Here is a 23066-nt window from a genome sequence, read left to right as displayed (position 1 = left end):
CTTGTTATTTTAAACTTTTTGCCACTAGAAATGGTAAAATAACTTTTGACGTGAATGTATTCTGTGCAAAAAAGAAATAAGTCCATAATGACACAGATTATTTCTTTTCACTGGAATCATTGACTTACAAATAAATGAACGACGGGTCTAATACAAAAACCACGAAAAAAATGTCCCAAGTCAACCTATTTAAACGTAGTGACATGTAAACGAATATGAAAAAGCTAAAACGTTGAATTTAAATTGTAATGTCATCGCAGTACTGTCTAATTTTGCTTGCTTCGCTGTCAGTCGAACAAACGAAGACTAAAGCGTGAATAACGCTCTGTATACGATTTTAACGCCCTATAAGTTCGGACACTTTTTAGCGCGGACCCGACGTCCATATAATTGTAAGTCAATGACTGGAATCGTTTATAAAGCATTGACCATCAACTTCTCTCCTTAACTTCATATGGTTATTCTGCTAACGACTGTCATGTCATAGGACTTCGTCAGATGACTGATTAAACTGTACACATTCAAACGACATCAGCACCTCCCTCTGCGAAAAGAACCCATGATTACTATTTAATGTGATTCGTAGATAGTAAATCATTTCAATAATAATAAGAAAACAACACGTAATAATATTAGCTAATTCATTTTATGGTTATTTGGAAACTTGGCCCGCGCCGAAGCTGTTGCCCGAATGAAATACTTCGAAAGTGGTTCACTGCTTTGTTAACCTGAAAGAGATTGTAAAGTAGGTACGACACGATGCCGGCAAATGCTTCATTCAAATGTTTAATTAAGTAATTTACTTTATTTAAATTGTTACATTTATATAGTAACCTAAACGATGCGGACAAGAGCTGTGTTTTAGTAACTTGGTAATTTTGTTAAATGCTATTGGTTTTCGAAATACAGCACTTATCCGCTTTACTATGTCATTGATTGACGCACTATCTAATATAATAAATGTGATCTTAGTGACTTTATTGGTTTTTTAAGGAACGCTGCAGATGGCTGAGATTTGCAAGCACAAGTATTTGTAAATACGATGTACACATTTTTAAAAAGACATATTGACCGTTCGGTGCACATACGAGTAGCATAGGTATGTAGTGTACTCGACCTTATAAAGTTCATAAGGCTCAACTGATTTTGAATTTACACGTAGCTCTCTTCACAACAAAAAAGATCTGAGAGAGGTGAGAGTAAGTTCAATTTACATTGTGGCGGAACGGAATGGAATGGAAGCGTCAGTTTCGCCGCGCTGAAGGCGAGAAAGCGCGCGCGGTCATTGGAATGTTCGAGCATCCAAACATTCCAGTGACCGCGCGAGCGAGAATGCTCGGGCATTGCAAACGCGGTTTTTTAAATGCAGTTTGAATGCAGAACATCATTCTTTATCAATTCAGCTAACTAATGGCTGTTTGGTCTAAATTTCAAATATAACATTTTAAAAATGTACTAAAGGGCAGGCTTTTAGGGCTCGCTTCTTCCCATAGTGCGGCCCGCGCCGTTGAAGTTACCAACCAGCGCGCGGATCCGAACAGGATTCGCCACGGGCGAGCACGGGCGAGCTCGGGCGGACTACTTCCCTCGGCGCGGGCTTTGAGACGGAGCATGGACCGTAGGAATCCGCCTTAAAGTAGATGTCAATGATAATAATAATAATGCATTTTTTATTTATTTTTATTTAACTGCCTCCGTGGCCGAACGGTTCCATGCCGGACTGCCACGCAGAGGTCCCAGGTTCGATTCCCGGGCCGGGAGAAATATTTGTATGGCCTACATTTATTTCTCTCGTGAGTTTGGGTGATTTTTGTGGTTGTCGATGTGTGTCCATGGCACCCGTAATTGTAATTTGTAATGCACCAACAGGGTTCATTACTGTCAGTGTGATAATTTTAATGTCTACTTAGCACAAATTGTACAAGCAGTAACAAATAAATAAATTCTAAACCAACCGTACAAAGTAGACAGCCATAACTTCTTTAACATTCGTATAACGACTTAGACACACTTTGTAGAAAAGCGTTCTTTGTGAAATTCTTTTCCTTTTTTACTCTCAGAGACCTTCTGGCAATATTCCACGTAGCTGATAATGCTCGCCACATTGCGGAAATTCTGTGATGTTCATTCTGTTTAGCAACTTCGTAAAGGAGGTTTGTAGATAATATTATCTGATTTGTAGTGTTCTTGTTTTTATAATGTTTATAAATAAATAAATAAATAAATAAATAATGGTTTACTTTGTGTTATAATAAGTTGGTTTCACTTGTTGTAACTTTGTTGCCGAAAAAGGTTTCAAAATAAATTACGTAAAGTAATATACAGTTGAAGAGTGTTCACTGGAGCCTAAAATAGCTTGTACCATTGCTAGTACGCATTGCTTTGTATCGCTAAGCCGATTGTGCCTGGTGTTAATGATTTTCACCCATTTGCCAATTCCATTTCAATCCGGATTTTCTGCTTTTTGTATGTTCTGTTAGTTAAGGATATGTCAATGTTCGAAAAAAGAACTCGATGCCAATTACGTATAGTGGATTCTGCTACGTGCTTATTTCGCGAGATTAAATTAATGAAGGAATTATATTCTCGACGTGTCCTATTCCACATTGCTTATATTACATGGATTAATATTGTATGTATGCTCAGCAATTACGGCTCACGCGATACCTCCTAATTCAAATCAAGATCAAAAACAAAGTATACCTATTTTTCCTCAATGGGGGCATGAATAATTTTGTTGACCTAACAAGCGACAAAATCAACAAAGTAATCAAAACGACCCCCTAATTTAAGCTAATAACGCCTGTAAACCTGCCCCATGGACTGTTTTGTTCGCAAATCGCCGAAAACAGTATTAAGATAATGAGACGGCGATTTCCCTTCTAAAATGCGAATAAATTCATATAAAAGGATGTTTTGACTTGCGTTTCAGTGGACAAAAGCTGGTAGCTTAATCAGCCTGGCGCTAGTTAAAATTTAATTTTCTGTGTTCACCGTTGACACTGGTTCTAAATGACGGATATTTAAATGATCATAAAATAGCTTTTGTAAACGATATAATCGTTGTTATTGCGTTATTTACATTTTATAACAATAAGTTCATTGTAAATGTGAAATGTGTTTACGTTGACAAAAGTAAAATTAACAAAAGGGTCATGCAAATTAATTTCACAGTATGAAAAGCCGATCTTACAACAAAACAACTTAATTAAAAGTTTTCTACTTTTTATTCATAATGGGATAATAATAAGGATATTTTCGAGAATTATGTTTCTTTTTAAAATCTTGTGTTTTTAATCTTTAATCATCAGGTCTTATAGCTTCCACTTCAACTGAATAAATATACCTTATAGCGTAATATATCTTCAGGTCTATTTGCTTACCTAGGTTTCACGTAGCAATACTATTGACATTTGAGTACGTAATGTAGCGTAATAGTGACGCAATTAAAGCGAAATGTTAGCTGCAGGCAATTGTACCTTGCTTCATTAAAAATACAGTATGAAGTTCCTTTTGAATGAGAAAAGGCGGTCGAAATTGAAGGATTAAACTCGTCTGTGTCAATATGATAAAAGCCGAGAAAGGTCTTGGCGTAAATGTACAATGCAAACAGAGCACAAAGAGAGGGCGGTATGGTCAAATTCCATCGTTGACTGATGGTTCCAGTTCGGCTCTGATCTTTCTTTCCCTACCAAACGTAAGTACGTAGCTCATTTTTCACAAAATGATTTATTAACATCGCACCATTGAACTTGATATCGAAAAAGTAAATATTTTTCGTTTTAAGTTACACCCATTCGTGTTAAATTGAACGCTTTGTGGGTTTTGTGGGTGGTCAAAGGTCGTCTGTTGCAGGGCCGAGGGTTTTTACTGCAGCCTTTGAGTACACGGTGCCCTTGATTACCGAATCTTCTACGGTCGCCCAATTACGGTTATCATGTCTGGTTCTATTTTATTGCCGGTCGGACTTTATTGCCATCCTAATCGATAGAAGGTTTGTTACATTTGGATCCTGGGCATATTGTGAAATTTATGCTCCGGAATCTTATTGTAAAAACGTATACAGTTCTCCATAAAAGAGTTGTTTACCTTGGTTAAACGAAATCGTGGTACCATGAGTTTGGATTTACCTCTAAGGTTAATATTATGGATATCTTCTTTCTTATTGAAATTATGTATATTTTTACGGGCATATAAAATATTTGAGTAAATGTACTGTGATGTCACAGTCATGATACCAGTCACCTTAAACTTTTCTCTGAGAGAAACCCGAGAGCCTAGACGGTACATAAAAAAACCTAAAAACTAAAACATGTCATTCGCTCTCATTACCCTACAGTTCGGGAAATAGGAGCCGGTAAGAGTCCCGTATGTCAAATGGGGGCCATTATATATAATCAGTTTGAAAAAAAAAAGTAATAAAATATTTAAGTTAAAAAGTAATGAAAATAAACAAGAAAGTGTTAGAGGAATATCCAGTGAATATTGCAATGGGATAAGGAGAGCCAAATAGCTCTCATTACCCGCGTAACATCGAATTGAAAAAGGAATAAAACAGTAAAAACATTTCTATTTTTATTGTGATTTCAAGCATAACTTCTAAAATTTGATAAATATGGTGACATAGCTAGTGTAAATGCAATGTAGTATCAAAGTTAATGCTTACCTGGGATGATGAAATTTAGCAAATGTTATAAGCGCGGAGCGAAAAACACAATCATCTCATACGACTAAACGCGGGGTTCTACGGGGGCGCCCACGGGACTCGAACCTTGTCGAACGTTAACGAAGACAGGAGTGCCGTTTGCACAAATACGAGCATTCGCAAAGTCCAGTTTAACACCGATCTCATTACCCGCAGGCTCCCAATATCCCATGTTCCCCTAATAGCATAAAATGTAATAGCATATAATACATAGATAAATTTGACGTCCTCTCCCTTGCTGTCCGCTGGTTGACGCTGGCCCTTAGTGGAACTGTATAGTCGATGGCCAAAGATACTTCCGACCGACCATTTTGGTTCTGAGTAGATAAGTGTGAAGAAAAGTGTTAAACAAACGTAACCTTTAACATGTGAACCGAAAAATTCATTTTGGTATGACTTCCTTATTGTATCATTAGTGAATGATGTTTTAAAATACTTTTTAAGCCAATTTGATCTGTAACATACACAGAATGCATATTTCAACAATGAAGCTGCATTTTCTTTAACACCTTTCTGTAGAACACGTAAGAAGGCTTTCGGAATACGTCCTTATTTTCTTTGGTTTGTTAGGGTCCCGTAATTATACATAAAAAGCGGAATAAGCTTCCTTTATTCACGCTTAGCAAATCGGTAACCTAATATTTGACAAAGGTAACTTATCGATAATGCGTCATTTATCTTAAAATAGCTATTGTGGCATAAATTATTCAAAGAGGGCATCCGCGAGAACATTGTTCAAATTGAGCAATAAAACACAAACTAAGCCCTCAGCAAGCCCACTTGAACCTACAGTTGTTTCAATTAAGAAATTTGAGCCAAATATAAAACGGGTCCATAGTGATTTATTCACTACGGGAAATTAATTTCGTCCGTTAATCACATTGAGATAAGGACTCTTCGGGACAATTCTTTGAATTATAAACAACGGCTTTGTTAAATTTGTAGATATAAAAATAATATATTCTAATTTGATACATTTCAACGAAGAATATATAAAGTATAAATTGTTTTCTTTATTTCTATTGTTCAGCACAAAAAATAATTAACTTCATTATTTAATATAATAAATAACAATTATAATTATTTAAGTTTATTGAATGTCACAATGTTTGATTACCATGATATTCAATTATTTTTGTGAAATTACTCCACTAGTTTGTTACAATCATTAATACGAAGATCGAACACTAAGGAAAAAATCCTCCTCTCTACATGCTGCTTTACAACTTCCACTTTATGTCTAGATTTCACAACGATCATACATTTAAAGTTTTTGAGATATGTTTAATATACAACATATTATGCACAGCAAGTAGTATTCATTGAACAGGCAGGATACGAAGTACAACCAGAAAGCTTTACGATAGCAGTACGAGGGGTCTACAGCTACCCGGCTAGCGGAGCTACGAAACCTGTCCCACACCGGTGGGAGTGGGTTACATAGGCTCGGCCTTGAGGTATCTCGGCAGTCCCACAAGTGTAAGCTCATGAGGAAGCGTGGTAGGTGATGCTACGGAGTACTCGAGCTGTTGAGGATGCGGTCATTAGTGTTTTCAACCGGCTGTCCCACAAGTCGAAGCATAGGCGTGCGACTCTAGCTAAATTTCTTCATTCAATATCAATACCTTGCTGAGAACACTTTGATAGCGTTGTAAAAAAATATAAAATTGAATTTTTTGATCCCAACGCCATCTAGCTGCAAAGCGAGGTTACTAAATTGTTTTGTGTTCAAATATTTGTTAGGCTGTGGTGGTACAAAACAAAAGAACAGTAATTAACAAGTACCGGATTTTAACTTCTTACATAAATTTAAATTTACTCAGGTGACAAATAAAATCAGAAACCTAAAACAATTCAAACAAACGATTTGCTGCAACGTGATTCAGATTTGATAGTTTAGTCCAGCAACATTGTGATTTCTGTGCGTTAAGTAGCCATTGCTTACACTTTATTTTCTTTTGAAAGTGGTGCAATGACTATAATTGGGTGGTACGTCATTCCACATACTACCTAAGATCCATTTCTCCTCCATTTATGAGAGTATAAGTTTATACTCAGCAGTTCTGAGGGTTTTTCTCTTCTTATTCTCGTGAATTATAATCTTCAAACTTTCCCTTCTAATCTTAAAATGCGCGTTAAAATATTATTTTTATTTTTAATTTACTATTGACAATTGAACATTTCGAAAGGCAACAGATGGCTTCTTTAAAAAAAAAAAGAACCGTTTTGTTACTTCTCATGCTCTTAAAGTTTGTATTTATGCTGGGTGTAGGCTGCATAAAATAGGATTTTATGCTCTAGTGCATAAAATAAAATCGTCGTTTAAGATCGAGGCAATGACGCCTGCGTCAACAGCCACGCACGCTAGAACTTTATAAAATAAAGTTTTACTTTTGTTTTTTTAATTCGTGTTATATTACAAAATTAAAAAAGTAGGCAATAGTAATTCTAATAAGTTATAAGAAATAGAAATGCATAAAAAATTAAAGCTTGTAAAATATAACTGAGCATTATGTAGTACGACGTCACGTGTAGAAAAAAAAGTAGTACATTGGCGGAAAGTTCTTATTATTTCTTGGCAATAGGTGTGTTATCGTTTATTTGTAATATTGCTGTTTAATTTTCTCGCAATCGAAGTGAAAAGCAGAGTGTATAACTCGTTCATAAAACTCATTTTACCTCGACTTAAGTATATATATACTCGCCTCGGTTAAAATGACGCGTTTTATGCACTTGTTGTACAATCTACTATCAAATGAGTCCTGTCACGCCAATACACAAGAATGCGGCCTCTCCGTGGTCTGATAAAACTATCCTCATGAGTTTGTGAAATCTTGCAATCAAACATATGAATGACATAAGGTATAGGTACTTATACATAATATTCACATGAAATATCGCTATCTATTCCTCTTACTCCATCATTTGGGGGAAGCAAACCATAAGCACTATTTGCTTGTTTTCGGCAAATACATCGTAAGTATTGTATTTAGCGTAACGATTTTTAAAATACGTAAAGCTGATAAACAAACGCAAGTTTAGTGTACTTCAACCTTCTTATAAGAGTTTGTCTGTGTTTCTCGAGCTCAAAACATTTGACTCAAAATAAAGTATGTTACTCATATCCCACCTGACTTTATAATTGTAATAGTATATTATTTGTAATAGAGGAAGATGTATAATAAAAAAAGTAGAAGAAACAAAATTTATTAATATTAAAAATATAATATTATGAACATTGACTTACAAATAAATGGACGACGGGTCTAATACAAAAACCACGAAAAAAATGCCCCAAGTCAACCTATTCGAAATTTAAATTGTAATGTCATCGCAGTATCGCGCTGTCAGTAGAACAAATGAAGACTAAAGCGGAGTGTCGCGCTCTGTATACGATTTTAGCGCCTTACAAGTGCGGACACTTTTTAGCGCGGACCCGACGTCCATATAATTGTAAGTCAATGATTATGAAACATATTTATGATTTTCTATGTCCTTTGTGGTGATATTCGTGAGCTCTGTACTCCTGCATGCACCGTTTATCCCTAAAATTAGAGCAACCCGAAACAAACAAAGGTTTGTTATGCTTATTTATAGCATCGGAACTAATATCTTTCAATGTTACACATTTACGATATATATAGGAAAAAACCTTACCTTAGTTGCTATTGATTGAAAGTTTCATAAGTTTTTATGTATCTTGATTTGCCCATAGCCGGCAACAAGTTTTCCATCGCTAATATTGCCTCGTTTTAAACTAGGAGGAGTACAATCCATTACTGTATTTTCGTTACCGCTCGTCTCACTCATTTTCACGACGAAAATACAAAAAAGACGAAAATACAGAAAAGAACACCTTTTTCTTTTTTTTAACTAAGCGGTATACGTGGGTATTTTAATTCTCGCAATTACTAACACTGGGCAGTTAGCTGTATGAGTTTTTCCTTTGCCTGTTTACATAGCTCATCTAGATTTAAAAGTTTAGAAAAGTGGACAGTAATGGATCTTCATACTTACTTCCCGGCCTTGGCCGGGAAGAAGTCTCACAGTCCACAAATGACTAACTTCCCGTGTTCGTTTTTTTGAAAGTAATGCAAAAAATAAAAAAAAACTATTACTTCTTAATAGATTTACATAAAATACCTTACCTAAAACCCAAATTGTGACCATGATAATATTTTCATAAATATTGTCCTATAAATATTATCTAGGCCATTAGTAGTTGCTTAAACTGGGTACTATTTATTATAAGCGCCGCTTTATGTTATGATAACTTTGCTGTCAATAGGTAAACGCAAACAAATATTCCACGTACAAGCCCAATATAAAATGATCCCTTTTTATATCTAGAAGACAAAAGAAATTGATTGAAGAGCGCGTAGCCCATCTTCGCCCGAGTTTAACCAATTAATTAATGTTTGTAATCTATAATTACATGACGCTAAGGATTAGAAAAACATTGAAAATGCTTTGGCCTCCAGCGCACGGCTTATTGTTGTAATGTGGTTGGTTTAATGGAATTTTATAACGTAGTGCGGTTTTAGATAATAATTAGTAAACAATGGCATAAAAATGTTTACTTTAACCTTTTTTTTTAATAATATCTAGTGACGGGACGAACAAGTCGTGCGCCTGATGGTAAGCAACACGCCTGTCCATAACCATTGCATTGCCACTCAGAGCTTTAAATCGCAAAGATCTGATGGGAACTGTCACTGCACCCGTCACCCTGAGACATAAATTGAGAAGTCCCATCCCATGTGCCTGTAATTTTACCAGCACCATTATATTACTGGTTGACGGCAGAAATAAGTAAGGTGGCAGCACTACCCTGGACGAACTCTTTCACAAGGAGCTATTTGTCGAAAACAGGCAAATTGTGCTTATGTTTTGCTTCCCCCAAATGATGGAGTAAGAGGAATAGATAGCGATATTTCATATGAATATAATGTCTAAGTACATATACCTCATGTTAATGTTTGATTGCAAGATTTCACACCTGCAAATTTGTTTTTTTTTTTCTTTTGGAATTGAAGCACCGTAGCGACATCTCTTTAAAATAGTTTAAATTAATATGTTTGTCAGTTTTATCGACTGAGAGACTATAGTGCTAAATTCTTTAGGTTATGAGTCAAGGCGAGATATTTCAACGGGAGGACCGCCCCTTGCGTCCCGCAACCCGCGCGGTGGCGATTTATATGAATAAAATAAGAACAGGCGGAGAAACTTATAATTTTAGTAACTACTAAAAAGTAAGATACATGGAGATACTTGGAGTGAGAGTGGGAAAACGATAGTACAGGATTTCAAGACATAAAAGAATTGGTTTTAGGTAACACCTACACAGAGAATAATATGATCGTCGACATTTGGAAATTGATCTACACTTTGTGTGTCGCTTTCGATCAAGTCGGTTTTGATATTCTCAAGGGAACGCGTTCTCACAGAAACAGTATTTCTAACATATCAATAACAATCTATGGTGTATACATATTTATGTATGTTTACACAATAATATACGTTATAAATTTAATAATTTATTATATTTCATCATCATTGTCAACCCGTTATATCTCATTACTGTAAACTAGTGTTCTTAAAGGGGTAGTAGGGCGGTTAGGTAAATAGACCATCGTGCTGGCCTCATATTGGTAGGAAACTTCATACGTTTACCATATTGGCGCTGCCGGTGCGTTGCGTCGTCGCAACGCTACAATTTCAACGCACTGAGTGCCACACGAGCACGAGCAATCCGTTGCTGCAACGTAACGCCGCTTACGCACCGCAGCACCCCTCCGTTCTTGCCACGCACGAAGCACACGCACACATTGGTGCATTAACGTCCATGATCTAATACAACATAGGGCGTACATAAACAATATTTAAAAAGTAATTGCAACATTTGAAAATGGAACTCTTTGGCTGTAGAATACAGTTTGTTTCATCTGACTACTTGTTTTTACAATGTGGCGTCATTTTAGAAATTGGTTGTCTATATCACCATGGATTTAACTCGAAAATTTTCAAATTTTCGTAGCATGATTTTCTAGGACTTTGAGTGTAGTTTAACAGCTCAGCATAGCTTCGCTGGGCTTCAAACTGCTTTTGGCGATAAAGCACCATGCAAGACGACTATTTATAGCTGATTTGCAGAATTCAAACGAATTTCGTGATGGTCGCCCACTCACTGCCGTAAACAACAAGAATATCGATGCTGTACGCCATATGAACAAAACAGACAGACATGTGACATACCATGAGATCCGGGCATCTTTAGGAATAGGCATGAGTAAAATATAATCAATGCTATACAAACATTTGGGTGTGAAAAAGCTGTGCTCTCGGTGGATCCCACACAATTTGACTGAGGCTCAAAAAACGGATCGCGTCACTTGATGCAATGCCATGCTTACCAGATTCAACAAAAGGACGTCAAATTGGGATGTAGTAACAGGTGACGAAACATGGATTTATAGTTATGATCCCAAAACAAAGCAGCAATCGAGCGTACGGGTCTTTCAAGATGAACCGAAACCAACCAAAGAGGCGCGCGTACAAAGTGCGTCTAAGCGGGTGATTGCGTCTTTTTTTAATAAATCTGGACACGTGGCTACTGTTGTTTTGGAGAATCGTTGTACCGTGAATAGTGATTGGTACACGACCATTTGTTTGCCAGAAGTTATTGACAAACTCCGTAAAAATAACCGTAAACGCCGTATCATCTTGCACCACGATAATGCCAGTTCTCACACGGCCAGACAGACAAATTATTTTTTTGAAGGTGAACAACATTGACCTTATGAGCCATCCCGCGTACAGTTCCGACCTGGTACCTTGTGATCATTTATTTCCAAAAAGTAAGTAGCAATTACGCGGTCAACGATTTTCATCACCTGAAGAGGCTGTCGAAGAGTATGAAAAATATGTTGTTACGGAGGAGTGGCATAAATGTTTTCAAAATTGGTTCATTCGTATGAAAAAGTACATTAACGCTAACGGAGAAATTTTGAGAAACAATAAATTAATTTCTGACCATTTATAGTATTCTTTTCGTATTTATTCCGGAAACATATAGTGTGCCCCACGTATTAGAACAAATACTTGATTTACATCATAATTTTAAAAGCTAAAATAAATGCAACTGATCTATCCGCAACGTAAGCTTCTCATCGCTACCAGGCTTATTAGTATTATTAATCTAATATTATGTAATGAATATTACTACTAATCTAATATTGAAATAATTATTTTAAACGAAATATTTTCTCACTTGTCATAAAAAATAAATATACCGCAATTGTTAATTAATTGTAATTTAATTATACGTGTATTTTATTATCACAAAAGTATTTATTTTATCCTTAAATACCTGAAAAAAATAGTCTTGTTTTACTATAAAAACACAATAATTTTCCACGGTGTCATACAAAGTGCACCACTATGATGCGTTCTATCTCCGCGCGAAGTTTCAACGTACCATGAAACATTTAGTTCTAAAGACAACGCCTCGTGTGGCATCGCTCTTATTAATCTCATACGACGTGGAAACATCACTATTATTTTTCCTTCAACGTTAGCAAGAGGTATTGATACTTGTGATATTCAATGGACGTACAAAAATGTAAGGAACTAAAGTCATCGATACATGCCGTCACGGGGATTTGACCCGTGGACTTCTTAATTGAGAACCAACCACTCGTCCTCTGGGCTCTTCAGTAATTAAAAATAATTGATTGACGTGTCGTCGAGTAAGGGAACATTTACATATGTTCGAATTTCCAAAAGCTAATAAACGAGAAATATTTCCATTTCAAAATTACTTTGTGTGACGTATTTAACTTTGCGTTACGGTACAAGATCACGTCATCTTGATTCTTAGGCCCGGCACCCATTGGCGGGACAGCAAGGGATTTTTCGGCATTCCTACATCGTCTGAATTTTGTAGAAAGGGCGAAAGCGCCATTTCGAAAAAAAATCCAGGGGAGAATGTTTTACATTTTCACGATTGTTTTAAAATATTTACGTCCTTTTTCAAATTCAATTTTTAAACTTAATTAAAACCAAATTTGAATTTTAAAACAAAACCCCGACGACATGCAAGCGCACGTGCTGCGGTATCCGTAACTATGCCGAAGTATGGAAGAGAAGATTTTACCATTATAATTGAAACTCCTACTATAATGTTATAACATTAATGTATATTGAGTTCTTAGGTTTTTGCGTATGTTACACATAGGAAATGAAACTATTTTTCCGGATTTAAATAGCATATATTTGTTTTTTCAAACAAACCGACGTTTCGGGCCCTTTACAGGCCATCTTTTTAAGGTCCCATGGTCACGGTTGACTGAGGTGGTACAGTCTTCAACCAGTTACGTCTAATATTGATGCAAACCACCCTATTTTTCACTATAGTTAGAATAGTTAATAATGAAATACCTTATTTTTAATTTTACAAAGAAACATTCCAATTTACGCTACATTAAGTTTTACAAATTATTTTATTGAATGAATTTTTATTAAGTTCAATTTATTATTAATTAATAATAGAAACTATAATAAACTAAAAGATATTAATTAGTACTGCAGTCTTATGTCTGTTTGGGATTTTTCATTAGAGGAAATACTGGATTTTAAACTGGTGGTACGTAGAAACCATCTTCCCTGTTGAAATCAGGATGTTTTTTAATTTCAATGGCCTCTCGCAGCATCCTGGGTAGATAACGGACTACTTTTGCAAGGACCTGGGGTTTGTCAAACTTCATTGAATATCATGGATAAACCTACACATTTGTTAAATCCGAAAAATAGTTTCATTTCCTACATTAATATATGTTAAATAATACAGGTCTTATTTTTAAAGTAATACATCTTTTTAATGTAAGATTTGTAACTGTGTTCGAAAAATAAATAATAATAATTATTATTATTTTATTACTATTCACGTCATCTATAAATTCCCTGTCGAGCGGTTCCATCAGTCGGCGACGGGACTAAGCGTTCCATTCTATTCCACTTACGATTAGGAGAGTTCAAAGTATCTAAATTGATGTGATGAATATTATTTTTCTTTTGCAGGAACCAACATCGTTGCTGATAATTTAGCGGACAGGGTTGTGAACAACAGTGACCGTGCAATTTGATATTAAACTTAAGTGTTTGAACTAGTTTGGGAGCGGATGCCCGCTAGTGAATGTTATATAAATTGTATTGGAATATATGAATTGTCTGGAATATAAGAGCCGACTGGTACGGTTGGGATAGCTGGTGGCATGGAGCTGTCGCCGCCAGGGAGCCGCATTCTTGTGGCTTTTTTTGCTACTGTTTTCTGGGGGATGGGTGAGTACCAACTTTTTCTTTTTAAATATTAGTAGTTTCTATTAACCGTAAGAGTATAGTATAAACAAGACAAGTGTTGTAACTTTATACAAACGTAGCAGCGTTGCTTGTATGTGTACGCGCCCGCTGCGTGCCGTGTACGGACGCGCACATTAACATAATCTCGCGATCCACTCGCGTTGCATAGTACTTGTCATCACACGCGCCTTTCATTATTATACGAATGTGTGCGTCTGTATTCGAGTACATGTCCGTACACGGCACACGGTGGACGTGTAAAAAATAAGAATTCATAGTCCTTTGCCTTATATTGTATAGTATAGGTAGAAGCAGTAGAGCTCCTTGTGAAAGAGTTCGTCCAGGTACTGCCACCTTACCTACTTCTGCCACCAAGCAGTAATGTCAGTATTACTGTGTTCCGGTTTTGAAGGGTAAGCGTGCTGGTGAAATTACAGGCACTTGGGACTTGTCAACTTATGTCTCAGTATGACGGGCGCGGTGGCAGTGCCCCTCAGATCTTTGCGATTTAAACTCTGAGTTATGGACAGGCGTGTAGTTTGCCATCAGGCGCACGACTTGTTCGCCATGTCACTTGATATTATACAAAAAAAACTTGAATTCGTACCCTTGGTGTAATAAGGCCACATTTAAAAAGTGACTATTTTCGGGTTCTCCTGAAATTCGCTTAAAGATTCTTCGAACGCAATAAGTAGGAAACTTTTTTTATGCTTAAGAGACCCCCACACTAGTCTTGCGAGCGTTAATGCCAACGCAAGCACAGCGTTGACACGACGTCCTCGCGGCGGCGGCGGCGACGCAACGTAGTATTCCTAACCAGCCAGCGCTGAGCGACTGCGGAATAGTGCCAAATGTCGGAACTCCGCGCTGGCGTTGCGTAGCGGTCGCGCGAACGTCGTCGTGTGGACGCTGTGCGTGTGTTGGCGAGACCCTGACGCTCGAAAGACGCTAGTGTAGGGGTCTCTCAATAGGAGAGCTGTAAAATTGCACATGTACATAATTTGTTATTGAACTAATTTGTGTCATGGTATTATTTTTATGACTTTCATGTGATGAAAGAACTTTTGACGTGCAATCACATGAGGAGCTTTATTATAATACCAAGTTCAGGTTTTTGTAGTATAAGGGTGCTGGTGATTCCAGACACGCGGGACTTGTCAACTTGTCTCAGAGTGACGGGCGCAGCGGCAGTACCCCTCAGATCTTTGCGATTTAAAACTCTGAGTGGCACTACAACTGTCAGCCATGTTGCTTACCACCAAGTGCACGAATTGTTCGTCCCGTCTGTCGGTCGCTTGATATCATAAAAAAAAATCCGGATCTAAAACCAGAATTGTTTTTCAAACAAACCAACGGTTCACAGGGCCCTTTACAGGTTAAATACAAAATATTGTAAAATATATCGAAGTCCAATTAAGAAATAATATTACAATTTATTTGAATGGAATTTCTACAGTGCTAGAAAACGGTAACCAGTTCAATGAGTTGAGTGAGTTCCAATCGGGTATAAAAGATTTCATCGTTTGTAATAATACATTTCAGAAGATTTGAACCAATTAGTCAAGGGTTTCTCGTGGCGAGTTCGTTGAGATGGGCAACGGATTAACTTGCCTGTTAATAAATTAATAAATGTTGTACATTCCCTTTTATTTTTTATTTGTTAAATTATTTTTGGTTTAAAAAAAAGTTGCACAAAAAAGACATTAATACATACAAAAAAAAACATGCAGTCGAATCTAGAACCTCCTCCTTTCTTTAAGTCGGTTAAAAATCAAGTTACAAAGGACATACACAAAGGTGAGCTTATCTCTAGAAGAGATATTATCCAACCAACTCTACCCGCATGGCCGCATGGCTATTTCGCATTCTTTTGCCCTATTTGATACTGACGAATCTGAAGTAGAAAAAATTATTATGACATTGAGAAATGACTGTGCAACTGGAATTGACGAAATACCCTGTACATTCATTAAGACATTCAAGCAACATTTAATACCTCCACTTACATATTTATTCAACCAGTGCTTTTTAAAAGGAATATTTCCCCATATTTTAAAAAAGGCCCTTATCAGACCGGTCCATAAAAATGGAGATAAGAGTTGCTTTAATAACTATCGCCCCATTGCCATACTACCGTCTATTTCTAAAATCCTAGAAAGACTTATCTATAACAGGCTAATAAAGTACTTAGAAAAGAACAGACTACTGGCACCTACACAATACGGTTTCAGAACTAACAAATCGACTGATGATGCAGTGCATGAGCTAACAGACTACATTGTAAGAAACACAGACTCAAAAAAAAAGTGCTTAGCTATATTCCTAGACCTCGCAAAGGCTTTTGATACAGTCTCAATTCCAATTCTCCTTGAAAAATTATACAGCTTAGGAATAAGAGGACATGCACATAATCTTCTAAAAAGTTATTTAACTGACAGGACTCAACGCGTTAAAATAGGTGACACTGTAAGTGAGGAACTGACCGTCGAATATGGCATCCCGCAAGGCAGCATCGTAGGACCATTGCTTTTCCTCATTTTTATTAATGATTTATGCCTCATCCCCCTACCAAACAATAGTAAAATAGTATCTTATGCTGACGACACTGCTTTATTGTTTAGTGCTGAAAATTGGACTGACACTTTCACATTAGCCCAAGCGGGCTTTGACATTGTCAATAATTGGCTTAAAAAAAACTTACTGACCCTAAATACCGAAAAAACTAAATACATGACGTTTTCCTATAACTCACTCACCCAACCGACTTTAAATTCATGTACAATATTAGCTCATAACTGTTTTGGCTCGCTATCGGAAAGTACTTGTAAATGCCCTCAACTAAGCAGTACAAACACCATTAAATATTTAGGCATAACAATTGATAAGTATTTAAATTTCAAGGCCCATATCGAAAGTCTTACAGCGAGAGCACGAAAATTAATATATATTTTCAAAAATTTAAGACATGTCGCTAATGAAAAGCTACTGAAAACTGTATATTTATCACTTTGCCAATCACTGTTTGTATACTGCATAACGACTTGGGGAGGCTCCCATAAAACTACTTTGCTAAATTTAGAAAGAGCACAAAGAGCCATTCTGAAAGTTAGCACCTTCCGACCTTTTCGCTTTCCCACAGCAGAACTCCTTGCTAAATGTGATGTACTTTCAATACGCCAGCTATTCATACTACTAACCGTAATAAAAAAGCATTCACTAACACCATATATCCCATCACTCCAAACCAGCAAAAGACGAGCAGACATTGTTTGTTCAACTGAACGGTTTCGAACAGAACACTCCCACAGATTCTTTTGCTTTCTTGGTAGCTATTTGTATAATAAAATAAATCGTTCTCTATCTATATATCCTATGAATAAGTTTCAATGTAAAAAAACCGTACAAGAATGGTTAAAAAGAATGAACTACAATGACACTGAAAATTTTATATCAGTTTTTAAGTAATATAAATATAATTAAGACGCCAGCTACTATAATTAAGATTTATGTATTATTGTAATTTATTGTTATTGAACAAAATATGTTGACTAACCGTTATGCTATAATCACCAATTTAGATACCTAAGACACAAGTAAACAATTTTACTTAGTTTAGGTATCACCTAGATTAATTTGCACTACTAACCTTAATTAAAGTAATGTAAACATAAAATAATTTCATTGTTTGCGACAATTTGGCGCATATATGTAAATAATAGGTTATTTAATAAGATTCATGTATGTATTTAGGTTAATATTTTATACAGAAATAAATTTATCTTTATCTTTATCTTTACTTGTTGTGAAGAAAGAAAGTCTGCGAGACTAATTATTGTACACAAAATTGAAAAACATATTTTCTTCTTCCGATACAATGAAATGATCCTTACAAGGACCCTTAGTAGTAATAGAGCTCCTTGTGAAAGAGTTCGTCCAGGGAAGTACTGCCACCTTACCTATTTCTGCCGCCAAGCATTAATATAAGCAACTGTACTCCGGTTTTGAAGGGTAAAAGGTGCTGGTGAAATTAAAGGCATATGGGACTTGTCAACTTATATCCCAGGGTGACGGGCACAGTGGCGGTGCTCCTCAGATCTTTGCGATTTAAAGAGCTGGGTAGCACTGCAACTGTTATGGACAGGCGTGTAACTTACCATCATGAGCACGACTTGCTCGTCCTTGATATTATAAAAAAAAGGAACTGAGGTGATCAGCATTTAAAGAAGGTGTCAATATTATTAATTTTTCCAGACAATTCACTCTTGATGAAAAAAATTATTACGTCAAATCGGTTTTCACAAAACAAGATCTACTTTGTATGTTTTCTAGGACCGTTTCCCTATGTCTCATATGGTTTCGAAGTACCCCATAAAGTCTCAGCTAAAAAAGTCACACTGTGTATAAAATTTGTTTAGTTTCTAATAAACTAAATAAATTGTTAATTTTATATACATATTTTGTATTATTTTTATTGAGAACCACACCAATTGCCTGGCCTCAAACCAAGGAATTCCCTATAAAATGAGTGTTAGAGCAGCTAAACTCACTTCGGGACACTACCCATAAAACCCAGACCAGTACTAATTTAGAAAAATAATTTCCGAATTCGGTCGAGCCGCAAATGGAAAATCAAATTTTAAGAAGTCCGAATGAATATCTATTTATTTTAGAAACACTATCATCATTGATAGTATTAACTTTTTTACTATGCCCGTAATAAGGCCTCCTTCAAATTGCACGGATAAACATTTATTACACTACCCTATTTCTAACATTTGAAGTTTTCAATTTTTTTTAAATTCTCGACGGTAAAATTGACTAATATATTTTTCAATAGCAAATTTATAAAAGGGTCTTACTGTACTAAACATAACTTATTTTTTCGGTTATATTCTGTCAGACAAAATAAACAAAATTAAGATAAACATTACCTATGACATAGTTTTGTAGAGTAACGTCACCTAAAAAAAAAAGTTATCTTCGTTTTACTAAAAACAGTCATCCTTAAACCTAAAAATGTTGCCATGCGTCGTTGTCCAAGGAAAACAAATGTATACAAGAACAAAACAGAGCTATAATATTTAAGAAAAAAGAGGATAATAACGATTGATTTGGATTCCTGTGCGACTTAGTGAACTAAAAATAACTAAGACGTGCGCTACGCTCTTCAAGGGTCCAATTTGAAAGCGCCCTAAGACATAACTAGAAGTCGTCCTTTCAACAATTGCATCAAAGGGAAAGAAAAACATAAAACAATAGCACAAAATAGAAACGACCAAAATTAAATGTATTTGCCGTTTTTGTATTTTTTTTGTACTTTTTGCTTACAATGATCTGTAATAAGCTCGATCATTTAAGCATTTAGAAAAACTTCTTCAAAGCACCATAAAAAGAAATAAGTACTTGTTTGATCCAATAAATGTGCCGAGAATAAGTTGAAATATTTTAGGTTCGGCATAAAAAAATATCCGTCCCATTTTCTTTTTACGAGCGGGAAAACTCAATACGAACGGGATTATTATTATTATTATTACACCGGATCCTCTGTTATCAGTAGCTATCGAATCGTCAATTCAACGAAACGGCTGCTTCAAATATTAATTTCAATTCGGACCCCTTTGTAGACAGAACCTTTTCTGCGTCAATCACTGAACGGGACTGGAACACAATCCTATTAAATCTGTAGAAATACGATACAGTCCTAATTCCCTTACATGGAGTGAAATTTAATAAGAAAATTCGCGTTCTAGAAATGAAATTATATTTTATGGCAAAAAAGACGTTAAAAACCATAAACAAAGATGTGCAGCAACAAGCACAATAGAAAAATTTGCAAGGTCTCCTAGTTCGTGACGTAGATTAGCTGGAAGGGCGTCAGGCACGGTATGCTGAAGGTGCTATTTCGAATGCTGCCGGATGGAAAGACTTTCTGTTAGTGTTCTATCTGTGTAATTTGTCTTTTAGGAAATGAAACTATTTTTCCGGATTTAAATCGCGTATATTTGATTTTTCAAACAAACCGACGTTTCGGGCCCTTTACAGGTCCCATGGTCACGGTTGACTGAGGTGGTACAGTCTTCAACCAGTTATGTCTAATATTGATGCAAACCACCCTATTTTTTCACTATAGTTACAATAGTTATTAATTAAATACCTTATTTTTAATTTTACAAAGAAAACATTCCAATTTACGCTACATTAAGTTTTACAAATTATTTTATTGAATGAATTTTTATTAAGTTTAATTTATTATTAATTATTAATAGACATTAGAATAAACTAAAACATATTAATTAGTACTGCAGTCTTATGTCTGTTTGGGATTTTTCATTAGAGGAAATACTGGATCCCAAACTGGTGGTACGGAGAAACCATCTTCCCTGTTGAAATTAGGATGTTTTTTTAATTTCAATGGCCTCTCGCAGCATCCTGGGTAGATAACGGACTTCTTTTGCAGGGACCTGGGGTTTGTCAAACTTCATTGAATGTGTAGGATTATCCATGACATGCTCGCAGACTGCAGACTTGTTTACGCGACGGTGTTTGACATCAGCTATATGTTCTTTGACGCGGATACAAATACTTCGCTTTGTTTGTCCAATGTAAGAGAGACCGCACTCACAGTCAAGCTTGTAAACTCCTGCATCCTGTAAGGGGATGTTACATTTCACGGGTCTCAGGAACTGAGAAATATATTGTCTCTGTTTTCGTCTTTGGGATTTAAGTCGCGTATATTTGTATTTTCAAACAAATCAACGTTTCAGGCCCTTGACGGGTCCCATGGTTATGGCGGATTTGTCTATTAATTTAATTCCCACTGTGTAACAATCACAAAATACGTTGTTCAACGTACCAAAATTTAAAATGCACAGTATTTTTTTTACTGTATGGGATTATAAATTTTTCTAATTTAATTTGTTTTTTAAAGTTGCTTGTTATCATGAATACGATCACCAGTTGAATTGGCATTAATACGCGCTTTAATTAAGTTAGATTTTAAAGGGCGCAAATTTTTTACGAAAACTTAAAAACACATGCTCAAATTTATTACAGTAAACCGTCCATATATTTATTTTCCATATTATTGTTGCCGTTGGCCACGTTTGAGTTGTACATAAAATATTTTTTTATATACATTTTTTTGCTTTTATTTGCTTACTTCATGCATATGTATGTATATAAGTAATGCAAATAAAATTATTATTTATTATTAAATTAAATCAAATAAAAAATAAATAAGAATTTAATTTAATATAATTAAATAAGAAATAATATTAAAATCAATTATTATTATTATCTCGGAATTGAGTTTAAATGTCAATTGTATTTACATGGCATTTATGCGTAAACACTTTTATTAACAAATTAAATTTGGTAAAGGTGTGTGAATATGACAAAGATAATATATCCACCAGTGATACATATTCAATTACAAATGGGAAAGGGTAAGGGTCATGGTGTAATTACAGGCACATGAAACTTATCAACTTTAGTCGCAGTGGCGGTACCTCTTAAATCTTTGCGATTTAAAGCTCAATTATGGAGTATGGTTTATTGGTATCATAAAAAACAATAACATTTGTATTATTGAGGATTTTTTGGGAAATAACTCCACCAGTTTTATTATGATTATTATTAATACAAAGAAACACAAGTATTTCACAAAAAACCTTCAAAAATCTCTCACTAGATGTCACTAGTGGCGACGAATGCCGAAAGCAATTACGAGGATCTGTAAACAAAAACACAGGAGAATTTCGACACCTCGGTAACTTGACCTGTGGCTCTGTTGGTAAGAGCTATGCTACGGTACAACATGGTCGTGCTGCAAAATAATTTTTCTATTTGTTCGTCTTTATATTAATAATCATAAATTACCTTTCTATAAAATACGCAAAATGTTTTCAATTCCCTTAGGAAGTCACCACACTTATCTAATCTTACGGAATCGCATTAAGTCGGTCAGAAAAATCTTTCTTCGATGTAATAACAAAAAAAAAACGTTGGGCTTTTCGCGTCAACGATCCGAAGGGAAGCGAAACGCGCAACGTCTTGTTCGCTCTTATTGCAAGGATTTTTAAAGGTTTATAAAGGTTTTCCTAACCGGCTCAAGGCGATTCCGTGTGCATAAATGTGGTGAGTCCCTCACTTGTCGATTTGAGAAATCAAACATTTTTTACTTACGTTGTTTGTTATCACCTACACCTACGATCACCGGTTGAAATATTACGGAGGAATATTTTTATTACACCCCGAATATACATTTCAACGACAGCCTTAAGGTAGATATAGCAAGGTGCAGAATTTAGAGATATTTCGTTGTTGTTTTTTTTACTCAAACATTTGAAGAAATCTTTCCTTAATATAATACTTCAGTGGCAGTTTATAAAACACGATTAACTCCGGTTTGCCCTAAGAAATTGATTAATCTAGGTATAGTATACATTAGTATATACAAATTACAAATCAACTCATACAAATCAACTTACATATTTAAAACTGTAGATAGCGACACGTTTGAATAAAATATCAGCACAGAGTACTAAGAAAACCGACCTCAAAAGTCATTCATCGCCTAGTTTTCCACCCTTAGAGGTGGAATATTTTCTTCACATTTCAATGGGACTACCTCTTGGATACCCTCTTTCCAACAAAAATAGAATCACCAAAATCGGTTCACAAATGCCTAAGTTATTGCGTAACATACATACAAAAAAAACCTACAGTGGAATTGAGAACGCTTTTTTGAAATTGGTTAAAAAATATAAGGTATTGAATTTCGAGAATTTGAGGTATATAAAACTAAATATGAAGTATAAAATATAAAAACAAATGCAAAACTCTTTAAAGAACATTACACATAACAGCTGCAGTGCGACTCAGATCTTTGTGATTTAAAGATCTGAGTGGTACTGCAACTGTTATGTACAGGCGTGTAATGTTGCTTTTATCACCAACGGCACGACTTGTCCCTCCCTCCTAGTATTATAAAAAAAACACCGTG

General features: G+C 35.6%; 1 protein-coding gene across 1 annotated transcript in view; it reads left to right on the top strand.

Moving 5' to 3' along the window:
• The window catches only part of LOC113236522, a 96345-nt gene that overhangs the window by 18297 nt on the left and 54982 nt on the right, over nucleotides 1-23066 (top strand). Inside the window, exon 2 of the mRNA XM_026472631.1 lies at nucleotides 13784-14044. Coding sequence (XP_026328416.1) covers nucleotides 13978-14044 — 67 coding nt within the window. The 5' untranslated portion in view covers nucleotides 13784-13977. The remainder of the gene's footprint in view (nucleotides 1-13783; nucleotides 14045-23066) is intronic.

Source organism: Hyposmocoma kahamanoa, unplaced genomic scaffold (assembly GCF_003589595.1).
Source record: "Hyposmocoma kahamanoa isolate Upper Pololo Valley unplaced genomic scaffold, ASM358959v1 92, whole genome shotgun sequence".
Classification (NCBI taxonomy): domain Eukaryota; kingdom Metazoa; phylum Arthropoda; class Insecta; order Lepidoptera; family Cosmopterigidae; genus Hyposmocoma; species Hyposmocoma kahamanoa.
This window is presented reverse-complemented; position numbering and strand designations above follow the sequence as displayed.